The following is a 21833-nucleotide window of genomic DNA, read 5'->3' as shown; positions in this document are numbered from 1 at the left end:
CCCAGTAAGGTAGTCCAGTTCGATTTCAGACTGCATGAACTGGGAAAATATCACCGGAGGGTCGTGTCATCTGCTGAACTGGGATGCTGTCGTGAAAATCAGCTTTCGCAGCTGGGTTTGCCAATCAAATATAGTTACAACAGGGCTGAAATAAACCGCGGACTCCCGGACGAACCAGCCGCTGTCGTCATCATCATGATTTCTTGGAAGACGCGCTCCTCTTCCGGGATCGGAAGCTGCCCCGCCCCCCCCCCTTCCGAAGTGCGCATGTGCGGTGGAAATCTGCGGCGTGATTCGTCAGCTCGTCCGTGGGTCGTAATACCTGTAGAAAACGCGCTAGTTTCACGTCTACTTTCGCATTGTGATAATAATTGCTTACACTTATATAGAAAAGCGAGGGGTCTGGTCATTCTTGCCCAGTGGCTTTGACACACAACCCCAGAACCTGAAAGGGCGCTTGTGTGGCCTTTTCCCCCAGCTTGTTCGGGACCTGTAAGTCAGTACAATCAGGTCAGCCCGAACAGCAGGGGTTGCGCGTTTACTACAGACAGTACGGCGCCCGGGTCCCTGATCTTACCTCAGATCAAAGGTAAGGGGGGGAGACAAATTGGCTGTGGGGATTTAAAAAAAATACTTTTAAATGTATTTTTGTACACAAAAAGGAAACATACAACAACCAAGGGTGTGCACAGACAAATGTCAACACAATGGAGCAAAGGCAACGTCAGGTGAATGAAACAGACAAAAACAAACCACTTTGTCAACAGTGCAGAGCTGCTGCGGGTCTTAGGGGGTCACAGTAAATGAGTTTATATGCCCGGAGAGGTCTGTAAACCAGCTCGCCCAGCTTGTTTTTTCAACATGTTTAGTCAGGACTGGGGCCCGGAAGCAGCTGCGCCTGCGCAGACACCCCGCCGAGCCGAGCCGAGCGAAACCGAAAGCGAGACCCGGCTCGGCCGGCAGGCGGCGCTGTGGAGCTGCTCCGGTACCGAGTCCACCCCCCGCAGTCTGGCGCTGGAGTTTCATTTCACCGGAGTCCGGCTGACAGCAGGTACGTGTCCTGTCCCTCCCTGTCTCTCTCTCCTGTCCCTCCAGGGACTGTGACCGGGAGAGACACACGGGGGTCGTCCGTCTTGTTGCTTCTGCTTGAAGTTTTACTTTCGTTTGGAGTCGCGGAAATTCTTCACTTCTTCCTGTTTTTATTGATCTTGGGAATAAATCGCCTTTTTCTCCAAGTCCTGACAGCACCTGTGTGCAGTGGGGCTGTGTGTGAGCAGCAGTGTGTGTGACTGTGGTCGAGGTGTGTGTGTGTGTTTAACAGGACAGCTCCTCTCAGGACCTGTGTGTGAGCAGCAGTGTGTGTGACTGTTGTCGAGGTGTGTGTGTGTGTTTGTTTAACAGGACAGCTCCTCTCATGACCTGTGTGTGAGCAGCAGTGTGTGTGACTGTTGTCGAGGTGTGTGTGTGTGTTTAACAGGACAGCTCCTCTCAGGACCTGTGTGTGAGCAGCAGTGTGTGTGACTGTTGTCGAGGTGTGTGTGTGTGTGTTTAACAGGACAGCTCCTCTCAGGACCTGTGTGTGAGCAGCAGTGTGTGTGACTGTTGTCGAGGTGTGTGTGTGTGTTTAACAGGACAGCTCCTCTCAGGACCTGTGTGTGAGCAGCAGTGTGTGTGACTGTTGTCGAGGTGTGTGTGTGTGTTTAACAGGACAGCTCCTCTCAGGACCTGTGTGTGAGCAGCAGTGTGTGTGACTGTTGTCGAGGTGTGTGTGTGTGTTTAACAGGACAGCTCCTCTCAGGACCTGTGTGTGAGCAGCAGTGTGTGTGACTGTTGTCGAGGTGTGTGTGTGTGTTTAACAGGACAGCTCCTCTCAGGACCTGTGTGTGAGCAGCAGTGTGTGTGACTGTTGTCGAGGTGTGTGTGTGTGTTTGTTTAACAGGACAGCTCCTCTCATGACCTGTGTGTGAGCAGCAGTGTGTGTGTGTTGTCGAGGTGTGTGTGTGTGTTTACCAGGACAGCTGCTCTAACAGACCTCAGTGAACGAGGATCTCAGATGCGACCCTGTGTTGTGTTGTGTTGTGTTGGATTGTTCAGATTGGTATCTCAGAGAACCGGACAGGACAGAGTGTGACGTCACCTCTGTCCGGGGTGCGTGTTTCTCCGAACGCTTCACTCGTGTCAGGAACTCGCAGGAAGAGGCGCTGTCAGTGAAAGTGAAAGTGAAAGTCCGGAGACTCTGCTGTGTCATGAGTTGTGCAGCGGTGTTGCAGTGTGTTGTGTCGCTGTGATGAGTTGTGTAGCTCTGGAGTGCTGTATTACTGTGGATTGTTGTGCAGCGGTGTTGCAGTGTGTTGTGTCGCCGTGATGAGTTGTGTAGCTCTGGGGTGATTTGTTTATTACTCTGATGAGTTGTGTAGCTGTGTTGCAGTGTGTTGTGTCGCTGTGACGAGTTGTGTAGCTCTGGAGTGCTGTATTACTGTGGATTGTTGTGCAGTGGTGTTGCAGTGTGTTGTGTCGCCGTGATGAGTTGTGTAGCTCAGGAGTGCTGTATCATGTACTCTGGAGTGTTGTGTAGCAGTGCTGCAATGTGTGTAGCTCTGGACTGCTGTATTACTCTGGAGTGTTGTGTAGCAGTGCTGTGGTGTGTTCTGTAGCTCTGAAGTGCTGTATTACTCTGGAGTGTTGTGTAGCTCTGGACTGCTGTATTACTCTGGAGTGTTGTGCTGCAGTGTGTTGTGTAGCTCTGGACTGCTGTATTACTCTGGAGGGTTGTGTAGCAGTGCTGCAGTGTGTTGTGTCACTGTGATGAGTTGCGTAGCTCAGGAGTGCTATATCATGTACTCTGGAGAGTTGTGTAGCAGTGATGTGGTGTGTTGTGTAGCTCTAGGGTGCTGTATTACTCTGGAGTGTTGTGTAGCCCTGGGGTGCTGTATTGCTCTGGAGTGTTGTGCTGCAGTGTGTTGTGTAGCTCTGGAGTGCTGTATTACTCTGGAGGGTTGTGTAGAAGTGCTGCAGTGTGTTGTCGCTGTGATGAGTTGCGTAGCTCAGGAGTGCTGTATCATGTACTCTGGAGAGTTTTGTAGCAGTGCTGCAGTGTGTTGTGTAGCTCTGGGGTGCTGTATTACTCTGGAGAGTTGTGTAGCAGTGCTGCAGTGTGTTGTGTCGCTGTGATGAGGTGTGTTGCTGCAGTGTGTTGTGTTGCTGTGATGAGGTGTGTAGCCCAGCAGACCTGTTGTCCAGAGGTGATCTGATCCTGACTGGATCTTCACTCCTGTTGTTCCAGCAGCTCAGATCTTCTCAGACACCGATCCTGCAGCCCAGAGGTGACCAGTCCCTGACCCCAGGACAGATATTCCAGAGGTGACCAGTCCCCTGACCCCAGGACAGATGTTCCAGTGGTGACCCGTCCAGCCCTCTCTGTGCTCCAGCTGTGACATCAAGAGAAGTCTCACTATCACCATGGCCACAGGTAACACAGTATTGATCTGTTAATATGACCGTGTTCTTGTAATAATCCAACTGTTTGGTGGGACTAGTAAACTTGACCACTCGCTAGAGAAAGGGGAAACTGTACAGGTAAGGATTATTCCTGGAGCATGCTGACAGGAGAGCAGAGCAGCGCTGCACACAGACAGCCTGGCGCTGCACTCCAGTGACTCAGAGGCCGAAGGGCTTCACAGAGCAGTAGTGAGGAACCCGACTAAGCACAGGAGAAAAGAGAACTAGAGACTCAGAGAAAACAAGCTGGAGGGACTCAGGGGCTCAGCTCAATAGCAGAGCGCAGAGTGGAGTCAGAGCTGCCCTTGAACTGCTCTGAGCCACCTGAGGCGGGTGAGGTACTGTAGTCAACTACCTCCAGGTGACCCAGGTCTCCAGTCGAGTCTGTATCCATGACAACCGGCGCTGAGCGACAGGAGGGCGGAGCAGAGGCCAGCTGCCATGGCAACGCTAGCAGAGCAGCAGGGCTGGGCATGACAGGTCTTAGCAGATTTGAGGGACTGATTTGCAGATAACAATAGCATTGGTGGAAAACCTCATATCAGTGACAATCAGTTTGCTGTTCAGTTAAACTGATTTCTGCTGTTGATTTAATATGTTGTGTAGAGATGAGCTCAAAGATCACCTGGACTGTCAGTCTGATCTCACTGTACTCTCCTCTTCCTCAGCTCCTCTTCCTCCTGAGAATCTCAGGGTGACCTCTGTGACCTCCAGCAGTGTCTCTCTCAGCTGGGACAGGCCTGACAACATGATCACTGATCTACACAAGGAGTTTAAAATAAGTTCCAAAAGTGCTGAATTATTGGTAACACAGAAACTCAGCTGGGACACAAGAGCTACAGACATGACTGGTCTGAGTCCAGGAAGAGAATATACATTCACACTCTGCACTGCTGTGGGAGACAGTGTTGAGAGCAGTGGTGTGTCAGTCAGGGTCTGTACAGGTGAGGAGTATTCCTGGAGTCAGTCTGTGTCCCAGGAGTGTCCAGTGTTGATGCTGTATCTGTGACTGGTGATGATGGTGTCACTGGTACTGGTACAGTGGTCAGTAGGGGGATCTGGGGGTGAAAGGGATTGTGGGTATGTGGAGGAAGTTGTTGACATCACTGTGTTCATTACAGGTTTCACAGAACACCAGACTGTTCAAGACTGATATTTTACCTTGGATTAACTAGATGAAATAACTGAATTACAGCCACAATGTTAAATGCAGTGAATAAATATACAGTATGTCTCTTTTCTTTAATGAGTATCTCAGGATGTGTCAGAGATCTCTGGGCTGTCAGTCTGATCTCACTGTACTCTCCTCTTCCTCAGGTCCTCTTCCTCCTCAGAGTCTCAGGGCGACCTCTGTGACCTCCAGCAGTGTCTCTCTCAGCTGGGACAGGCCTGACAACATGATCACTGATCTACACAAGGAGTTTAAGATCAAGTACAGAGATACTGGAGGAGATCAGAGTAAACCCATCAGCTGGGACACAAGAGCTACAGACATGACTGGTCTGAGTCCAGGAAGAGAATATACATTCACACTCTGCACTGCTGTGGGAGACAGTGTTGAGAGCAGTGGTGTGTCAGTCAGGGTCTGTACAGGTGAGGAGTATTCCTGGAGTCAGTCTGTGTCCCAGGAGTGTCCAGTGTTGATGCTGTATCTGTGACTGGTGATGATGGTGTCACTGGTACTGGTACAGTGGTCAGTAGGAGGGTCTGGGGGTGAAGTGGATTGTGGGTATTAGGGAGACAGGTGTCTCCCAGCTGAGGCTGAACTTCAGTGGGGGATGAAGACGGGCCCCCTGTTGTATGTGATGATTTATGGGATAAAATGTGCTCTGCATATGCAGCCAAATTTAATTACCTTCATTGTGATCTCTATAACTTGGAAAAATAATATACTGTTAATGAGTCACATGATACATAATATATGATAGATTAATTAAATGATTAAAAAGATCCTTCTCAGGAACATGAATAGGATTAGAACTCCAACAATGTCAACAGCTCAGAGATCTCTGGGCTGTCAGTCTGATCTCACTGTACTCTCCTCTTCCTCAGCTCCTTTTCCTCCTCAGAATCTCAGGGTGACCTCTGTGACCTCCAGCAGGGTCTTTCTCAGCTGGGACAGGCCTGACAACATGATCACTGATCTACACAAAGAGTTTAAGATCAAGTACAGAGATACTGGAGGAGATCAGAGTAAACCCATCAGCTGGGACACAAGAGCTACAGACATGACTGGTCTGAGTCCAGGAAGAGAATATACATTCACACTCTGCACTGCTGTGGGAGACAGTGTTGAGAGCAGTGGTGTGTCAGTCAGGGTCTGTACAGGTGAGGAGTGTTCCTGGAGTCAGTCTGTGTCCCAGGACTGTCCAGTGTTGATGCTGTATGTGTTTATGACAAAAAGCTCTGTCATAATGTCAGGCTGTCAGTTACAGGAATATTGTGTTTCTGGTCTGCTGATACCGCTGGGTAGGTTGCTGCACAGGTGAGACCAACAGTTCTGACTCCTCTGGGCACCTTTCTCTCACTTCAGGAGTCTGGGCTACGATCACTCTCTCTCACTTCAGGAGTCTGTGCTGTGATCACTCTCTTTAATCTGACAAGCGCTTTATTCTTGAGAACTGTGTTACACCTCTTATCTCAGTTGTGTTTGCCTTAAAGTTTGATTGAAGCGCGATTTCTCTGGACTTCACACTGAAGAGCATAAAGACGGTTATATTACCAGCAGTCATTACCCCCTGCAGCTCCCTGCTGGGAGCCCCACTGAGCTCAGCAGGCGTGAGCCTGGCCAGTACCTGGAGGGGAGACTCCTGGGAGGAGAGCTGAGGCTGCTGCTGGAGGAGGTGTGAGTGGGGCCAGCAGGGGGCGCTCTCACCCAGCTCACAGCCCCACTGTAGCCCAGCAGGGGGAGCCTGGCCAGTACCTGGAGGGGAGACTCCTGGGAGGAGAGCTGAGGCTGCTGCTGGAGGAGGTGTGAGTGGGGCCAGCAGGGGGCGCTCTCACCCAGCTCCCAGCCCCACTGTAGCCCAGCAGGGGGAGCCTGGCCAGTACCTGGAGGGGAGACTCCTGGGAGAGCTGTTAGTGGGGCCAGCAGGGGGCGCTCTCACCCAGCTCAAAGCCCACTGGAGCCCAGCAGGGGGAGCCTGGCCAGTACCTGGAGGGGAGACTCCTGGGAGGAGAGCTGAGGCTGCTGCTGGAGGAGGTGTGAGTGGGGCCAGCAGGGGGCGCTCTCACCCTGCGGTCCGTGTGGGTCCTGATGCCCCAGTATAGTGACGGGGGACACTGGACTGTAAACAGGCGCCGTCCTTCGGATGAGACGTAAAACTGAGGTCCTGACTCTCTGTGGTCTTTAACAATCCCGGGGTGTCTCTCGAGAAGAGTAGGGGTGTTACCCCAGTGTCCTGGTCAAATAGGCCCCTGGTCTTTACCTATCATGGCCTCCTAATAACCCCCCTCTCTGAACTGGCCTCATCCCTCTGCTCTCCTCCCCCTGAGAGCTGCTGTGTGTGAGAGGACTGGAGCCTCATGCAGGTGGGGTACACACTGGTGGGGGTGGAGGAGGGGATCCCCATTACTGTACAGAGCTCTGAGGGGAGAGTCCTGAAAAGCGCTATATAAGTGTAAGCTTTTATTATAAGAACATTGGAGTTTTAAAATTTATGTTAAAAGTTAGTATTTTTATTTTTTAAATACTTTGTATTTCTGTGCAACCTGTGATTGAGCACAATTCTTAATCTGTCATGAGAGTGCAATACAGCTTGATTGTGCTGTCTAATTCCTGATGAAGAAACAGAAAGAGATTAAGGAAATCTCACTCTATGATTTTTTTAAAATCCCAGAAGGGCAAGGTTTAAAAAGTGAAATCCCTTTGTACTCTCCAGCTGTGAACCTTAGAGTTATTATCCTAGGTGCTAAGGACTAGATATACAGTCAGTCACCAGAACCTGTTTCAAGTTCATCACATCATGACTGAAATCCAGATTGCTGCTTAGATGGTTCAAGATGGTGTCCACAGGAGTGTTCACAGAAATGTGCAGCTCTTGAGTTCAGGGATGAATGAGACCGTTGGTGTGATCCAACTGACCTCTCTCTGTTCCAGGTCCCTTTCCTCCTAAAACCCTGAGGGTGACCTCTGTGAGCTCCAGCAGTGTCTCTCTCAGCTGGGACAGGCCTGACAACATGGAGGCTGAGACACAGAAGGAGTTTAAAATAACTTACAAAAATGCTGAATTAATACAAACACAGAAACTCAACTGGGACACAAGAGCTACAGACATGACTGGTCTGAGTCCAGGAAGAGAATATACATTCACACTCTGCACTGCTGTGGGAGACAGTGTTGAGAGCAGTGGTGTGTCAGTCAGGGTCTGTACAGGTGAGGAGTGTTCCTGGAGTCAGTCTGTGTGCCAGGAGTGTCCAGTGTGTATTGCTGATGATATCGTAATGAATGTGGAATCTGCTCGCTGTAGATGAATCTCTCCTACAGATAAATGTGTCAGAAGTAGACATCTTGCCTTCAGCAGTCTGTATTCAGCACAGCTGATTGACACAAACTCAACTACCCCTCTGCAGAGACTCTGTGTGGAGTGACTGTGTTCACACTGCACACGATCACAGTATTGGAATTAACAAGGACAAAGTTTCTGCAAGAGATCACTGATATTGGGAGATGTCTGCAGTTCTGAGAAATCCAGTGTCCAGCTCTGGGCTCAGGGATTAATGACAACCAGTCTAATTCCTCTGAACTTGCTCTGCTCTAGGTCTGTCACCTCCTGAAAACGTGAAGATGACCTCTGTGACCTCCAGCACTGTCTCTCTCAGCTGGGACAGGCCTGTCAACATGGAGACTGAGACACAGAAGAAATTTAAGATCAAGTACACAAGTGGTGAAAAATTCAATTCTCACATTATCAACTGGGCATCGACTGAAGTAACAATCAAGAGCCTCAGCCCTAAAACTGAATATAACTTCACACTCTGCGCCGTTGTGAGAGATAATGTCGAGGGGAGAAGTGTTTCAATCCTTGTCTGTACAGGTGAGGAGTATTCCTGTAGTAAATCTGTTCAACAGGTGTGTTTCCTGGTAGTTATCACATTCCACCCAGATTACTACACACAGCTCCTGAGTAAAGCACACTGCAGTTACTCTCTCACTCCACCCAGATTACTACACACAGCTCCTGAGTAAAGCACACCACAGTTACTCTCACACTCCACCCAGATTACTACACACAGCTCCTGAGTAAAGCACACTGCAGTTACTCTCACACTCCACCCAGATTACTCCACACAGCTCCTGAGTAAAGTACACTGCTCTCAGGACATGACAGGCCTGACAACATGGAGGCTGAGGAACAGAAGATATTTAAGATCAAGTACAGAGATACTGGAGGAGATCAGAGTAAAACCATCAGCTGGGACACAAGAGCTACAGACATGACTGATCTGAGTCCAGGAAGAGAATATACATTCACACTCTGCACTGCTGTGGGAGACAGTGTTGAGAGCAGTGGTGTGTCAGTCAGGGTCTGTACAGGTGAGGAGTATTCCTGGAGTCAGTCTGTGTCCCAGGAGAGTCCAGTGTTGATGCTGTATCTGTGACTGGTGATGATGGTGTTACTGGTACTGGTACAGTGGTCAGTAGGGGGGTCTGGGGGTGAAGTGGATTGTGGGTATATGGAGGAAGGTGTTGACATCACTGTTTTCATTACAGGTTTCACAGAACAACAGACTGATATTTACCTTGGATTAGCTATATCAAACAGTTGAAAATAACCAAGCTATTAAATACCATTAATACCTTGATATCTGTTTTTTGTCATCACTATCTAGTGATGTGTCAGAGATCACTGAGACTATCAGTCTGATCTCACTGTACCCTTCTCTTCCTCAGATCCTCTTCCTCAGAATTTCAGGGTGACCTCTGTGACCTCCAGCAGTGTCTCTCTCAGCTGGGACAGGCCTGACAACATGATCACTGATCTACACAAGGAGTTTAAGATCAAGTACAGAGATACTGGAGGAGATCAGAGTAAACCCATCAGCTGGGACACAAGAGCTACAGACATGACTGGTCTGAGTCCAGGAAGAGAATATACATTCACACTCTGCACTGCTGTGGGAGACAGTGTTGAGAGCAGTGGTGTGTCAGTCAGGGTCTGTACAGGTGAGCAGTGTTCCTGGAGTCAGTCTGTGACCCAGGAGTGTCCAGTGTTGATGCTGTATCTGTGAATTAATGTTCCTGTTTTTCTAAACATATTGAAAGCTGGTGATAATATATGTGGCAGTTTAATTCAGAACTGATTTGGTATTTTATTGTGTTCTTCACTGATTTTGATAAATAATTTGCTGATAAAAATAACATTGATGAAGGGACTGATCAAATTTGCTGTTCAATAAGACAAACTGACTTCTCTGTTTTTTTTAACAGCTGTGTGTAGAGATGAGCTCCGAGATCACTGGGACTGTCTGTCTGATCTCACTACCTTTCTCTTCCTCAGTTCCTCTTCCTCCTCAGAATTTCAGGGCGACCTCTGTGACCTCCAGCAGTGTCTCTCTCAACTGGGACAGGCCTGACATCATTATCACTGATCTACACAAAGAGTTTAAGATCAAGTACAGAGATACTGGAGATCAGAGTAAACCCATCAGCTGGGACACAAGAGCTACAGACATGACTGGTCTGAGTCCAGGAAGAGAATATACATTCACACTCTGCACTGCTGTGGGAGACAGTGTTGAGAGCAGTGGTGTGTCAGTCAGTGTCTGTACAGGTGAGGAGTATTCCTGGAGTCAGTCTGTGTCCCAGCAGTGTCCAGTGTTGATGCTGTATCTGTGACCTTTTACATTAAAGATATTATAAATATGTCTGAATATTCTAAACCATTGGACTGATTGCTAGGATTGAGTTACATCCTAATGACTGTTAATCAGAGACAATTGCTGTTGTGTCCAGTGTTAATACCACATCTCTGACCAATAATTATAATAGTAGTTATTATCAGTTGTTAGTTCTTTTCATTTTTTCTAGAATATTGATTTCAATTCTTCTCAAAGTGACAGTAGTGAGGAGAAATATGGTTATTTAAAATGGTATTGATTAATTATGCATTTTTAATGTTGCATAATTTTATTGCAGTTTCAATTTGAAATCATATGAAAGATGAACCACCTCTTATCACTCAAAAACATTGTTATTCAATAAAATACTCAATGACATCTGCAGTTGTGTGCAGTTGTGGTTGTACAAGATCAGTGTGTAGACCTTAGCTCAGAGATCACAGGGACTGTCAGTCTGATCTCACTCTACTCTCCTCTTCCTCAGTTCCTCTTCCTCCTGAGAATCTCAGGGTGACCTCTGTGACCTCCAGCAGTGTCTCTCTCAGCTGGGACAGGCCTGACAACATGATCACTGATCTACACAAGGAGTTTAAGATCAAGTACAGAGATACTGGGCGAGATCAGAGTAAAATCATCAGCTGGGACACAAGAGCTACAGACATGACTGATCTGAGTCCAGGAAGAGAATATACATTCACACTCTGCACTGCTGTGGGAGACAGTGTTGAGAGCAGTGGTGTGTCAGTCAGGGTCTGTACAGGTGAGGAGTGTTCCTGGAGTCAGTCTGTGTCCCAGGAGTGTCCAGTGTTGATGCTGTATCTGTGACCTGTCACATTAAATATGTTATAAATATGTCTGAATATTCTAAACCATTGGACTGATTGCTAGGATTGAGTTACATCCTAATGACTGTTAATCAGAGACAAATCGCTGTTGTGTCCAGTGTTAATACCACATCTCTGACCATTAATTATAATAGTAGTTATTATCAGTTGTTAGTTCTTTTAATTTTTACTAGAACATTGATTTCAATTCTTCTCAAAGTGACAGTAGTGAGGAGAAATATAGTTATTTAAAGTAGTATTGATTAATTATGCATTTGTAATGTTGCATAATTTTATTGCAGTTTCAATTTAAAATCATATGAAAGATGAACCACCTCTTATCACTCAAAAACATTGTTATTCGATAAAACACTCAATGACATCTGCAGTTGTGTGCAGTTGTGGTTGTACAAGATCAGTATGTAGACCTTAGCTCAGAGATCGCAGGGACTGTCAGTCTGATCTCACTGTACCCTTCTCTTCCTCAGCTCCTCTTCCTCCTCAGAATCTCAGGGTGACCTCTGTGACCTCCAGCAGTGTCTCTCTCAGCTGGGACAGGCCTGACAACATGATCACTGATCTACACAAAGAGTTTAAGATCAAGTACAGAGATACTGGAGGAGATCAGAGTAAAACCATCAGCTGGGACACAAGAGCTACAGACATGACTGGTCTGAGTCCAGGAAGAGAATATACATTCACACTCTGCACTGCTGTGGGAGACAGTGTTGAGAGCAGTGGTGTGTCAGTCAGGGTCTGGACAGGTGAGGAGTATTCCTGGAGTCAGTCTGTGTCCCAGGAGAGTCCAGTGTTGATGCTGTATCAATAGCTGATAACAATTAACTATCATTACATTATCAATAATATTGAAAATCTTCAATATTAGTTAAAGACATGAGCCGCTGGAAGTGTGATTGATTTGTCATTTCACTATAAGCTCTAAATGATTTAAACAGTGTGTTAGTGATAATGTCAGATTGTATAAAGTAACTTGAAATGTTGAAAAAAAACTAGGTTCTTCAATAAGACCAGTTCTTTTAATTTTTACTAGAACATTGATTTCAGTTCTTCTCAAAGTGACAGTAGTGAGGAGAAATTTGGTTATTTAAAGTAGTATTGATTAATTATGCATTTTTAATGTTGCATAATTTTATTGCAGTTTCAATTTAAAATCATATGAAAGATGAACCACCTCTTATCACTCAAAAACATTGTTATTCAATAAAATACTCAATGACATCTGCAGTTGTGTGCAGTTGTGGTTGTACAAGATCAGTATGTAGACCTTAGCTCAGAGATCGCAGGGACTGTCAGTCTGATCTCACTGTACCCTTCTCTTCCTCAGCTCCTCTTCCTCCTCAGAATCTCAGGGTGACCTCTGTGACCTCCAGCAGTGTCTCTCTCAGCTGGGACAGGCCTGACAACATGATCACTGATCTACACAAAGAGTTTAAGATCAAGTACAGAGATACTGGAGGAGATCAGAGTAAAACCATCAGCTGGGACACAAGAGCTCCAGACATGACTGGTCTGAGTCCAGGAAGAGAATATACATTCACACTCTGCACTGCTGTGGGAGACAGTGTTGAGAGCAGTGGTGTGTCAGTCAGGGTCTGTACAGGTGAGGAGTATTCCTGGAGTCAGTCTGTGTCCCAGGAGAGTCCAGTGTTGATGCTGTATCTGTGACTGGTGATGATGGTGTCACTGGTACTGGTACATTGGTCAGTAGGGGGATCTGGGGGTGAAAGGGATTGTGGGTTTGTGGAGGACGTTGTTGACATCATTGTGTTCATTATAGGTTTCACAGAACACCAGACTGTTCAAGACTGATATTTTACCTTTGATTAACTAGATGAAATAACTGAAAAACAGCCAGAACATTAATACAATGAATAAATATACAGATGTCTCTTTTTTGTAATCAGTATCTCAGTATGTGTCAGAGATCACAGGGGTTGTCAGTCTGATCTCACTGTACCCTTCTCTTCCTCAGCTCCTCTTCCTCCTCAGAATCTCAGGGTGATCTCTGTGACCTCTAGCAGTGTCTCTCTCAGCTGGGACAGGCCTGACACCATGGAGACTGATCTACAAAAGGCGTTTAAGATCAAGTACAGAGATACTGAAGGAGATCAGAGTAAAACCATCAGCTGGGACACAAGAGCTACAGACATGACTGATCTGAGTCCAGGAAGAGAATATACATTCACACTCTGCACTGCTGTGGGAGACAGTGTTGAGAGCAGTGGTGTGTCAGTCAGGGTCTGGACAGGTGAGGAGTATTCCTGGAGTCAGTCTGTGTCCCAGGAGAGTCCAGTGTTGATGCTGTATCAATAGCTGATAACAATTAACTATCATTACATTATCAATAATATTGAAAATCTTCAATATTAGTTAAAGACATGAGCCGCTGGAAGTGTGATTGATTTGTCATTTCACTATAAGCTCTAAATGATTTAAACAGTGTGTTAGTGATAATGTCAGATTGTATAAAGTAACTTGAAATGTTGAAAAAAAACTAGGTTCTTCAATAAGACCAGTTCTTTTAATTTTTACTAGAACATTGATTTCAGTTCTTCTCAAAGTGACAGTAGTGAGGAGAAATTTGGTTATTTAAAGTAGTATTGATTAATTATGCATTTTTAATGTTGCATAATTTTATTGCAGTTTCAATTTAAAATCATATGAAAGATGAACCACCTCTTATCACTCAAAAACATTGTTATTCAATAAAATACTCAATGACATCTGCAGTTGTGTGCAGTTGTGGTTGTACAAGATCAGTATGTAGACCTTAGCTCAGAGATCGCAGGGACTGTCAGTCTGATCTCACTGTACCCTTCTCTTCCTCAGCTCCTCTTCCTCCTCAGAATCTCAGGGTGACCTCTGTGACCTCCAGCAGTGTCTCTCTCAGCTGGGACAGGCCTGACAACATGATCACTGATCTACACAAAGAGTTTAAGATCAAGTACAGAGATACTGGAGGAGATCAGAGTAAAACCATCAGCTGGGACACAAGAGCTACAGACATGACTGGTCTGAGTCCAGGAAGAGAATATACATTCACACTCTGCACTGCTGTGGGAGACAGTGTTGAGAGCAGTGGTGTGTCAGTCAGAGTCTGTACAGGTGAGGAGTATTCCTGGAGTCAGTCTGTGTCCCAGGAGAGTCCAGTGTTGATGCTGTATCTGTGACTGGTGATGATGGTGTCACTGGTACTGGTACATTGGTCAGTAGGGGGATCTGGGGGTGAAAGGGATTGTGGGTTTGTGGAGGACGTTGTTGACATCATTGTGTTCATTATAGGTTTCACAGAACACCAGACTGTTCAAGACTGATATTTTACCTTTGATTAACTAGATGAAATAACTGAAAAACAGCCAGAACATTAATACAATGAATAAATATACAGATGTCTCTTTTTTGTAATCAGTATCTCAGTATGTGTCAGAGATCACAGGGGTTGTCAGTCTGATCTCACTGTACCCTTCTCTTCCTCAGCTCCTCTTCCTCCTCAGAATCTCAGGGTGATCTCTGTGACCTCTAGCAGTGTCTCTCTCAGCTGGGACAGGCCTGACACCATGGAGACTGATCTACACAAAGAGTTTAAGATCAAGTACAGAGATACTGAAGGAGATCAGAGTAAAACCATCAGCTGGGACACAAGAGCTACAGACATGACTGATCTGAGTCCAGGAAGAGAATATACATTCACACTCTGCACTGCTGTGGGAGACAGTGTTGAGAGCAGTGGTGTGTCAGTCAGGGTCTGGACAGGTGAGGAGTATTCCTGGAGTCAGTCTGTGTCCCAGGAGAGTCCAGTGTTGATGCTGTATCAATAGCTGATAACAATTTACTATCATTACATTATCAATAATATTGAAAATCTTCAATATTAGTTAAAGACATGAGCCGCTGGAAGTGTGATTGATTTGTCATTTCACTATAAGCTCTAAATGATTTAAACAGTGTGTTAGTGATAATGTCAGATTGTATAAAGTAACTTGAAATGTTGAAAAAAAACTAGGTTCTTCAATAAGACCAGTTTTAAAAAACTGAATGAAATAATAAAATAATTTCTACAGGGATGTTCATATCAGTGTGTAGAGACGTGTCAGAGATCACTGGGACTATCAATCTGATCTCACTGTACTTTCCTCTTCCTCAGCTCCTCTTCCTCCTGAGAATCTCAGGGTGACCTCTGTGACCTCCAGCAGTGTCTCTCTCAGCTGGGACAGGCCTGACAACATGATCACTGATCTACACAAGGAGTTTAAGATCAAGTACAGAGATACTGGAGGAGATGACAGTAAACCCATCAGCTGGGACACAAGAGCTACAGACATGACTGGTCTGAGTCCAGGAAGAGAATATACATTCACACTCTGCACTGCTGTGGGAGACAGTGTTGAGAGCAGTGGTGTGTCAGTCAGGGTCTGTACAGGTGAGCAGTGTTCCTGGAGTCACTCTGTGTCCCAGGAGTGTCCAGTGTTGATGCTGTATCTGTGTCTGGTGATGATGGTGTCACTGGTACTGGTACAGTGGTCAGCAGGGGGGTCTGGGAGTGAAGTGGATTGTGGGTGTGAGAGGGAAGTGACTAAGATCACTGTGTTCATGACATAGTTTAGAGCAAATTGAAGTTTTTATGAGTGACCTAATAGTTCATATAGAACAGATACCATCACTGACAAGAGCTAGGTTGTTATAAAAGATCAATGCTATGATCTCTTTAAGTTTGTTAATGTCAGTGTCTCAGGATGTGTCAGAGATCTCTGGGGCTGTCATTCTGATCTCACTGTACTCTCCTCTTCCTCAGCTCCTCTTCCTCCTGAGAATCTCAGGGTGACCTCTGTGACCTCCAGCAGGGTCTTTCTCAGCTGGGACAGGCCTGACAACATGATCACTGATCTACACAAGGAGTTTAAGATCAAGTACAGAGATACTGGAGGAGATCAGAGTAAACCCATCAGCTGGGACACAAGAGCTACAGACATGACTGGTCTGAGTCCAGGAAGAGAATATACATTCACACTCTGCACTGCTGTGGGAGACAGTGTTGAGAGCAGTGGTGTGTCAGTCAGGGTCTGTACAGGTGAGGAGTATTCCTGAAGTCAGTCTGTGTCCCAGGAGAGTCCAGTGTTGATGCTGTATCTGTGTCTGGTGATAACAGCAGACAGAGGGACAGTACTGTGGTCTTGTTTCCTGGGTAGTGGACAGGATGACCTGCTCCACCAGATGGGTTAAAGGTGGAACCTCAGGGAGGACAGACTGACCTCAGCCAGGGCACCAGGATCAACACCCAGATCACAGAGATCTTTACTGAGCAAGCAGTCAGGACTCATTCAGTGTCTCATGAGAAAGACAGACGGCACCTCCTACAGGTGTCTCCAGTCACCATCCTGGCCAGTTGGTTCAGATCAGAGGAAGTTTTTAACTGTTTTCACTCTCTCTGTTCACACCCCTCACTGTCTCTTCCAGACTCTGATCTTATTCCTGTAGCGGTGTGTGTCCATGTGTAGATCTGGGGTAGATACAGTGTGCTGTAGATCACTGTCCTGATAGTTCAGTTATTATTGACCTGCAGTCTGTCTGTACCAGTGAGAACAGGATTGACTCTCCTCTCTGTTCACACCCCTCACTGTCTCTTCCAGACTCTGATCTTATTCCTGTAGCGGTGTGTGTCCATGTGTAGATCTGGGGTAGATACAGTGTGCTGTAGATCACTGTCCTGATAGTTCAGTTATTATTGACCTGCAGTCTGTCTGTACCAGTGAGAACAGGATTGACACTCCTCTCTGTTCACACCCCTCACTGTCTCTTCCAGACTCTGGATCATGGCTCTCCTCCCTCAGAGCAGCAGGTGAGTCCACACCGTGCCTCTGCACACAGCTGGAGCTCCTGTCCTCACAGCTGGAACCCGTCTGTTCTCCTGCTGCTCCTCCTGAAGAGCCTGAGCTCCGGTTTCTGGGTCCGGTTCTGTTAAACCGTCCATGACCTGCACTGTGCTCATGTCTCAATCCACAATTAAAACCTTAGCTGAACTTACCTGAAGGGGTCAGCGGTACGGGTTCGAGGAGGGATCTTCATGTAGGGGGAGAGAGGCGCAGCTGGGCAGTAGGAGCAGGCAGGCTAGATGCAGCTGGGCAGTAGGAGCAGACAGGCTAGACACAGCTGCGCAGCTGGGCAGTAGGAGCAGGCAGGCTAGACACAGCTGCGCAGCTGGGCAGTAGGGGCAGGCAGGCTAGATGCAGCTGCCCAGCTGGGCAGTAGGAGCAGGCAGGCTAGACGCAGCTGGGCGCCGTGGAGGTGACAGCAGCAGAGGCTCCGAAGTGGAAACCGAGAAGCGTGATCGAGCAGCACGAGAGGTCCACGCTCCAGAGAGATCCGGCCCAACACCGGACAGGGAGATTACAGGCACAGGGAGGTCCGAAAGTGTGGTCTGAGGGACGAGCAAGGAGTCGGTCCAGGAGGAGGAGACATCAAGGGGCTCCGGCTCCAAGTGACAGGAGCCAGTCCTGCTGGTAGAGGGGAGTAAATACGCTCCTTGGGAAGACGCTGAGGGCTGGTGATTACAGGCTGGTGGTACTGACAGCCCACCTGACCGCATTGTCACGGTACCAGTGAGAACAGGATTGACACTCCTCTCTGTTCACACCCCTCACTGTCTCTTCCAGACTCTGATCTTATTCCTGTAGCGGTGTGTGTCCATGTGTAGATCTGGGGTAGATACAGTGTGCTGTACATCACTGTCCTGATAGTTCAGTTATTATTGACCTGCAGTCTGTCTGTACCAGTGAGAACAGGATTGACACTCCTCTCTGTTCACACCCCTCACTGTCTCTTCCAGACTCTGATCTTATTCCTGTAGCGGTGTGTGTCCATGTGTAGATCTGGGGTAGATACAGTGTGCTGTAGATCACTGTCCTGATAGTTCAGTTATTATTGACCTGCAGTCTGTCTGTACCAGTGAGAACAGGATCGACACTCCTCTCTGTTCACACCCCTCACTGTCTCTTCCAGACTCTGATCTTATTCCTGTAGCGGTGTGTGTCCATGTGTAGATCTGGGGTAGATACAGTGTGCTGTAGATCACTGTCCTGATAGTTCAGTTATTATTGACCTGCAGTCTGTCTGTACCAGTGAGAACAGGATCGACACTCCTCTCTGTTCACACCCCTCACTGTCTCTTCCAGACTCTTATCTTATTCCTGTAGCAGTGTGTGTCCATGTGTAGATCTGGGGTAGATACAGTGTGCTGTAGATCACTGTCCTGATAGTTCAGTTATTATTGACCTGCAGTCTGTCTGTACCAGTGAGAACAGGATTGACACTCCTCTCTGTTCACACCCCTCACTGTCTCTTCCAGACTCTGATCTTATTCCTGTAGCGGTGTGTGTCCATGTGTAGATCTGGGGTAGATACAGTGTGCTGTAGATCACTGTCCTGATAGTTCAGTTATTATTGACCTGCAGTCTGTCTGTACCAGTGAGAACAGGATTGACACTCCTCTCTGTTCACACCCCTCACTGTCTCTTCCAGACTCTGATCTTATTCCTGTAGCGGTGTGTGTCCATGTGTAGATCTGGGGTAGATACAGTGTGCTGTAGATCACTGTCCTGATAGTTCAGTTATTATTGACCTGCAGTCTGTCTGTACCAGTGAGAACAGGATCGACACTCCTCTCTGTTCACACCCCTCACTGTCTCTTCCAGACTCTGATCTTATTCCTGTAGCGGTGTGTGTCCATGTGTAGATCTGGGGTAGATACAGTGTGCTGTAGATCACTGTCCTGATAGTTCAGTTATTATTGACCTGCAGTCTGTCTGTACCAGTGAGAACAGGATCGACACTCCTCTCTGTTCACACCCCTCACTGTCTCTTCCAGACTCTGATCTTATTCCTGTAGCGGTGTGTGTCCATGTGTAGATCTGGGGTAGATACAGTGTGCTGTAGATCACTGTCCTGATAGTTCAGTTATTATTGACCTGCAGTCTGTCTGTACCAGTGAGAACAGGATCGACACTCCTCTCTGTTCACACCCCTCACTGTCTCTTCCAGACTCTGATCTTATTCCTGTAGCGGTGTGTGTCCATGTGTAGATCTGGGGTAGATACAGTGTGCTGTAGATCACTGTCCTGATAGTTCAGTTATTATTGACCTGCAGTCTGTCTGTACCAGTGAGAACAGGATTGACACTCCTCTCTGTTCACACCCCTCACTGTCTCTTCCAGACTCTGATCTTATTCCTGTAGCGGTGTGTGTCCATGTGTAGATCTGGGGTAGATACAGTGTGCTGTACATCACTGTCCTGATAGTTCAGTTATTATTGACCTGCAGTCTGTCTGTACCAGTGAGAACAGGATTGACACTCCTCTCTGTTCACACCCCTCACTGTCTCTTCCAGACTCTGATCTTATTCCTGTAGCAGTGTGTGTCCATGTGTAGATCTGGGGTAGATACAGTGTGCTGTAGATCACTGTCCTGATAGTTCAGTTATTATTGACCTGCAGTCTGTCTGTACCAGTGAGAACAGGATTGACACTCCTCTCTGCTCACACCTCTCACTGTCTCTTCCAGACTTTGGATCACAGGTCTCCTCCTCTTTCTACATCCACACATTCGGACCAGCAGGTGAGTCCACACTGTGCCTCTGCACACAGCTGGAGCTCCTGTCCTCACAGCTGGAACCCGTCTGTTCTCCTGCAGCTCCTCCTGAAGAGCCTGAGGTCCGGTTTCTGGGTCTGGTTCTGTTAAACTGAGGCCATGACCCTGGTCACAGTGCTCATGTTTCAATCCACAATTAAAACCTTAGCTGAACTAACCTGAAGGGGGCAGCGGTACGGGTTCGAGGAGGGATCTTCATGCAGAGGGAGAGAGACGCAGCTGAGCAGTAGGAACAGGGAGGCGAGATGCAGCTGCTCAGCTGGGCAGTAGGAGCAGGCAGGCTAGATGCAGCTGCGCAGTAGGAGCAGGCAGGCTAGATGCAGCTGCACAGCTGGGTAGTAGGGGCAGGCAGGCTAGATGCAGCTGCACAGCTGGGTAGTAGGGGCAGGCAGGCTAGATGCAGCTGCACAGCTGGGTAGTAGGGGCAGGCAGGCTAGATGCAGCTGCACAGCTGGGCAGTAGGCAGGCTAGATGTAGCTGGGAATTAGGAGCAGGCAGGCTAGATGCACCCGACAGCTCTCTCAGGAGCAGGTGACGTCCTGTCCCTCAGACACCACAGCTCAGTGCAGTGTTGAAGAGGCTGCTGTCCCTTTGCACTGTTGAACCTCAACAATATCTTCATCCTGCTGCTGCTCTCAGTGAGGGGCAGGAGCGCGCTGAGACTTACTCATTGGAAGCGAATGTTCAGTTGCGGTAATTTGATGTGTCCTATGGTGTCAGCAGTGGGATATGTGTGATTCAGAGGGATAATTCCCTCTGAAACTCATTTCCAGTGACCCAGGATGTTTTTGTAGCTAAAATGCTTGAGTACTGAAACTTGAAATCTTCAAATGATGTTGCAGATCACAGGTCTGCTGGCATTGACTCCACTGTGTGTCTGTTGTTTTTGTATCTGTCCAGTCAATATCCACTTCCTGGCTGCTGGAGTTACCCTGGGAGCTGACAGGATGTTCAAGGAGAAACTGGGAAAACAGATGAACTTTAAAGAGAGCCCCCTGCAGAAGTGTGACGCCATCGTGACTTTCTGTCCTGTCGGACGTCAGATAGGGACTGATATTGACCACGCCCTCCAGATGATTCCAGGTACGGTTTTTTAAAGGTATTTATAACTGTCCACAAAAGCAAAACAGATCCGAAATGCTCACACTGTGCAGTGTAGTAAAAAAACGATCTTCAAGGAGCTGTGAGTGATGTCAGAGAGCCGTGCTTTTATTGGTATCATTTCTTACAGTTATTTATTCAAAGTTACTTGCTTCTGTGTGAAAAAGACCATTATCAGCTTCTCTTATTGATCCTTTTGCTTTCCCTCATGGTGGAGCGTGAGGATAATTGCACTAAATTTGTTCTTTCTAAATAGCAAATGACAAACATTACACATAGTGTCCACTAGTGGGCAGTAATCCCTAATATGTTCAGCATAATACAATTCATACAGAATGGTTAGCTTATTTGACTAATAATTAATCAACGAAATGGGCCAAAATTAAAACCCCTAAATATAGGGAAGGATTCAGCGAGTGGAGGTATTTTTAAGTCTTGTCATGCATCTGTCTGCGTCTCAGGGCTGTGACACTCTCTCAGAGCTCTGAGGTCCTACAGCTCTGCTCTCAGAGGACAGGAGAGTCTGCAGGTGCTCAGTCAGGACCCTGTCTCTGTCTCTCTCCACAGGGGACAAGCCCGCCGCCCTGGTGGTGATGCACCACACCTACAACCCCGAGGCAGTTGTGGCTGAGAGCAGCAGACTGGTGACCAGGAGACACACAGTGACTGTGGACTGTCTGTTCCATGAGACACTGGGGGGACTGCTGGACAGCTGTCTCATCAATGACCTGGCTGTGAGACGGGTCTCTGATGGATTAAAGATGTTTGTAAAGTAAAAAAAAATAAATACTGCTTTTGAGCTCCACTGAGTGCAGCCTTTCACAAAGAAAATTATCCTTTAACAGTAGATTAATAAAAAAGCGTGATGGTGAGGTAATATTCTTGAATATTATGAACAAAATGCCAAGA

The 21833-nt window shown here is 47.2% G+C and overlaps 1 protein-coding gene across 1 annotated transcript; it reads left to right on the top strand.

Annotated features, from left to right (window-relative positions):
• Positions 1–927: 927 nt before the first annotated feature.
• Positions 928–19918, top strand: LOC138242613 (fibronectin-like). The gene is made up of 20 exons (XM_069198155.1): positions 928–1051; positions 3287–3469; positions 4167–4442; positions 4816–5091; positions 5551–5826; positions 7598–7706; positions 8868–9034; positions 9392–9664; positions 9999–10271; positions 10823–11098; positions 11651–11926; positions 12508–12783; positions 13156–13431; positions 14013–14288; positions 14661–14936; positions 15328–15603; positions 15976–16251; positions 16984–17019; positions 19737–19790; positions 19866–19918. Exons 2-20 carry the CDS (start codon positions 3460–3462, stop codon positions 19916–19918), a joined length of 4011 nt encoding a protein of 1336 aa, XP_069054256.1. The 5' UTR covers positions 928–1051; positions 3287–3459.
• The last annotated feature ends 1915 nt before the right edge of the window (positions 19919–21833 follow it).

The sequence above is a fragment of the Lepisosteus oculatus genome, chromosome 14 (assembly GCF_040954835.1).
Source record: "Lepisosteus oculatus isolate fLepOcu1 chromosome 14, fLepOcu1.hap2, whole genome shotgun sequence".
In the NCBI taxonomy this organism is placed as follows: domain Eukaryota; kingdom Metazoa; phylum Chordata; class Actinopteri; order Semionotiformes; family Lepisosteidae; genus Lepisosteus; species Lepisosteus oculatus.
Note: the sequence above shows the minus strand (reverse complement) of the source record. Positions and strands in the feature narration are given on the sequence as shown.

Excerpts from the sequence above, each read along its gene's own strand:
- LOC138242613 (XM_069198155.1), top strand. Across the intron at positions 14,937-15,327 it reads GTCAGTCAGGGTCTGGACAG|CTCCTCTTCCTCCTGAGAAT; the intron begins GTGAGGAGTATT and ends CCTCTTCCTCAG. Across the intron at positions 16,252-16,983 it reads GTCAGTCAGGGTCTGTACAG|ACTCTGGATCATGGCTCTCC; the intron begins GTGAGGAGTATT and ends TGTCTCTTCCAG.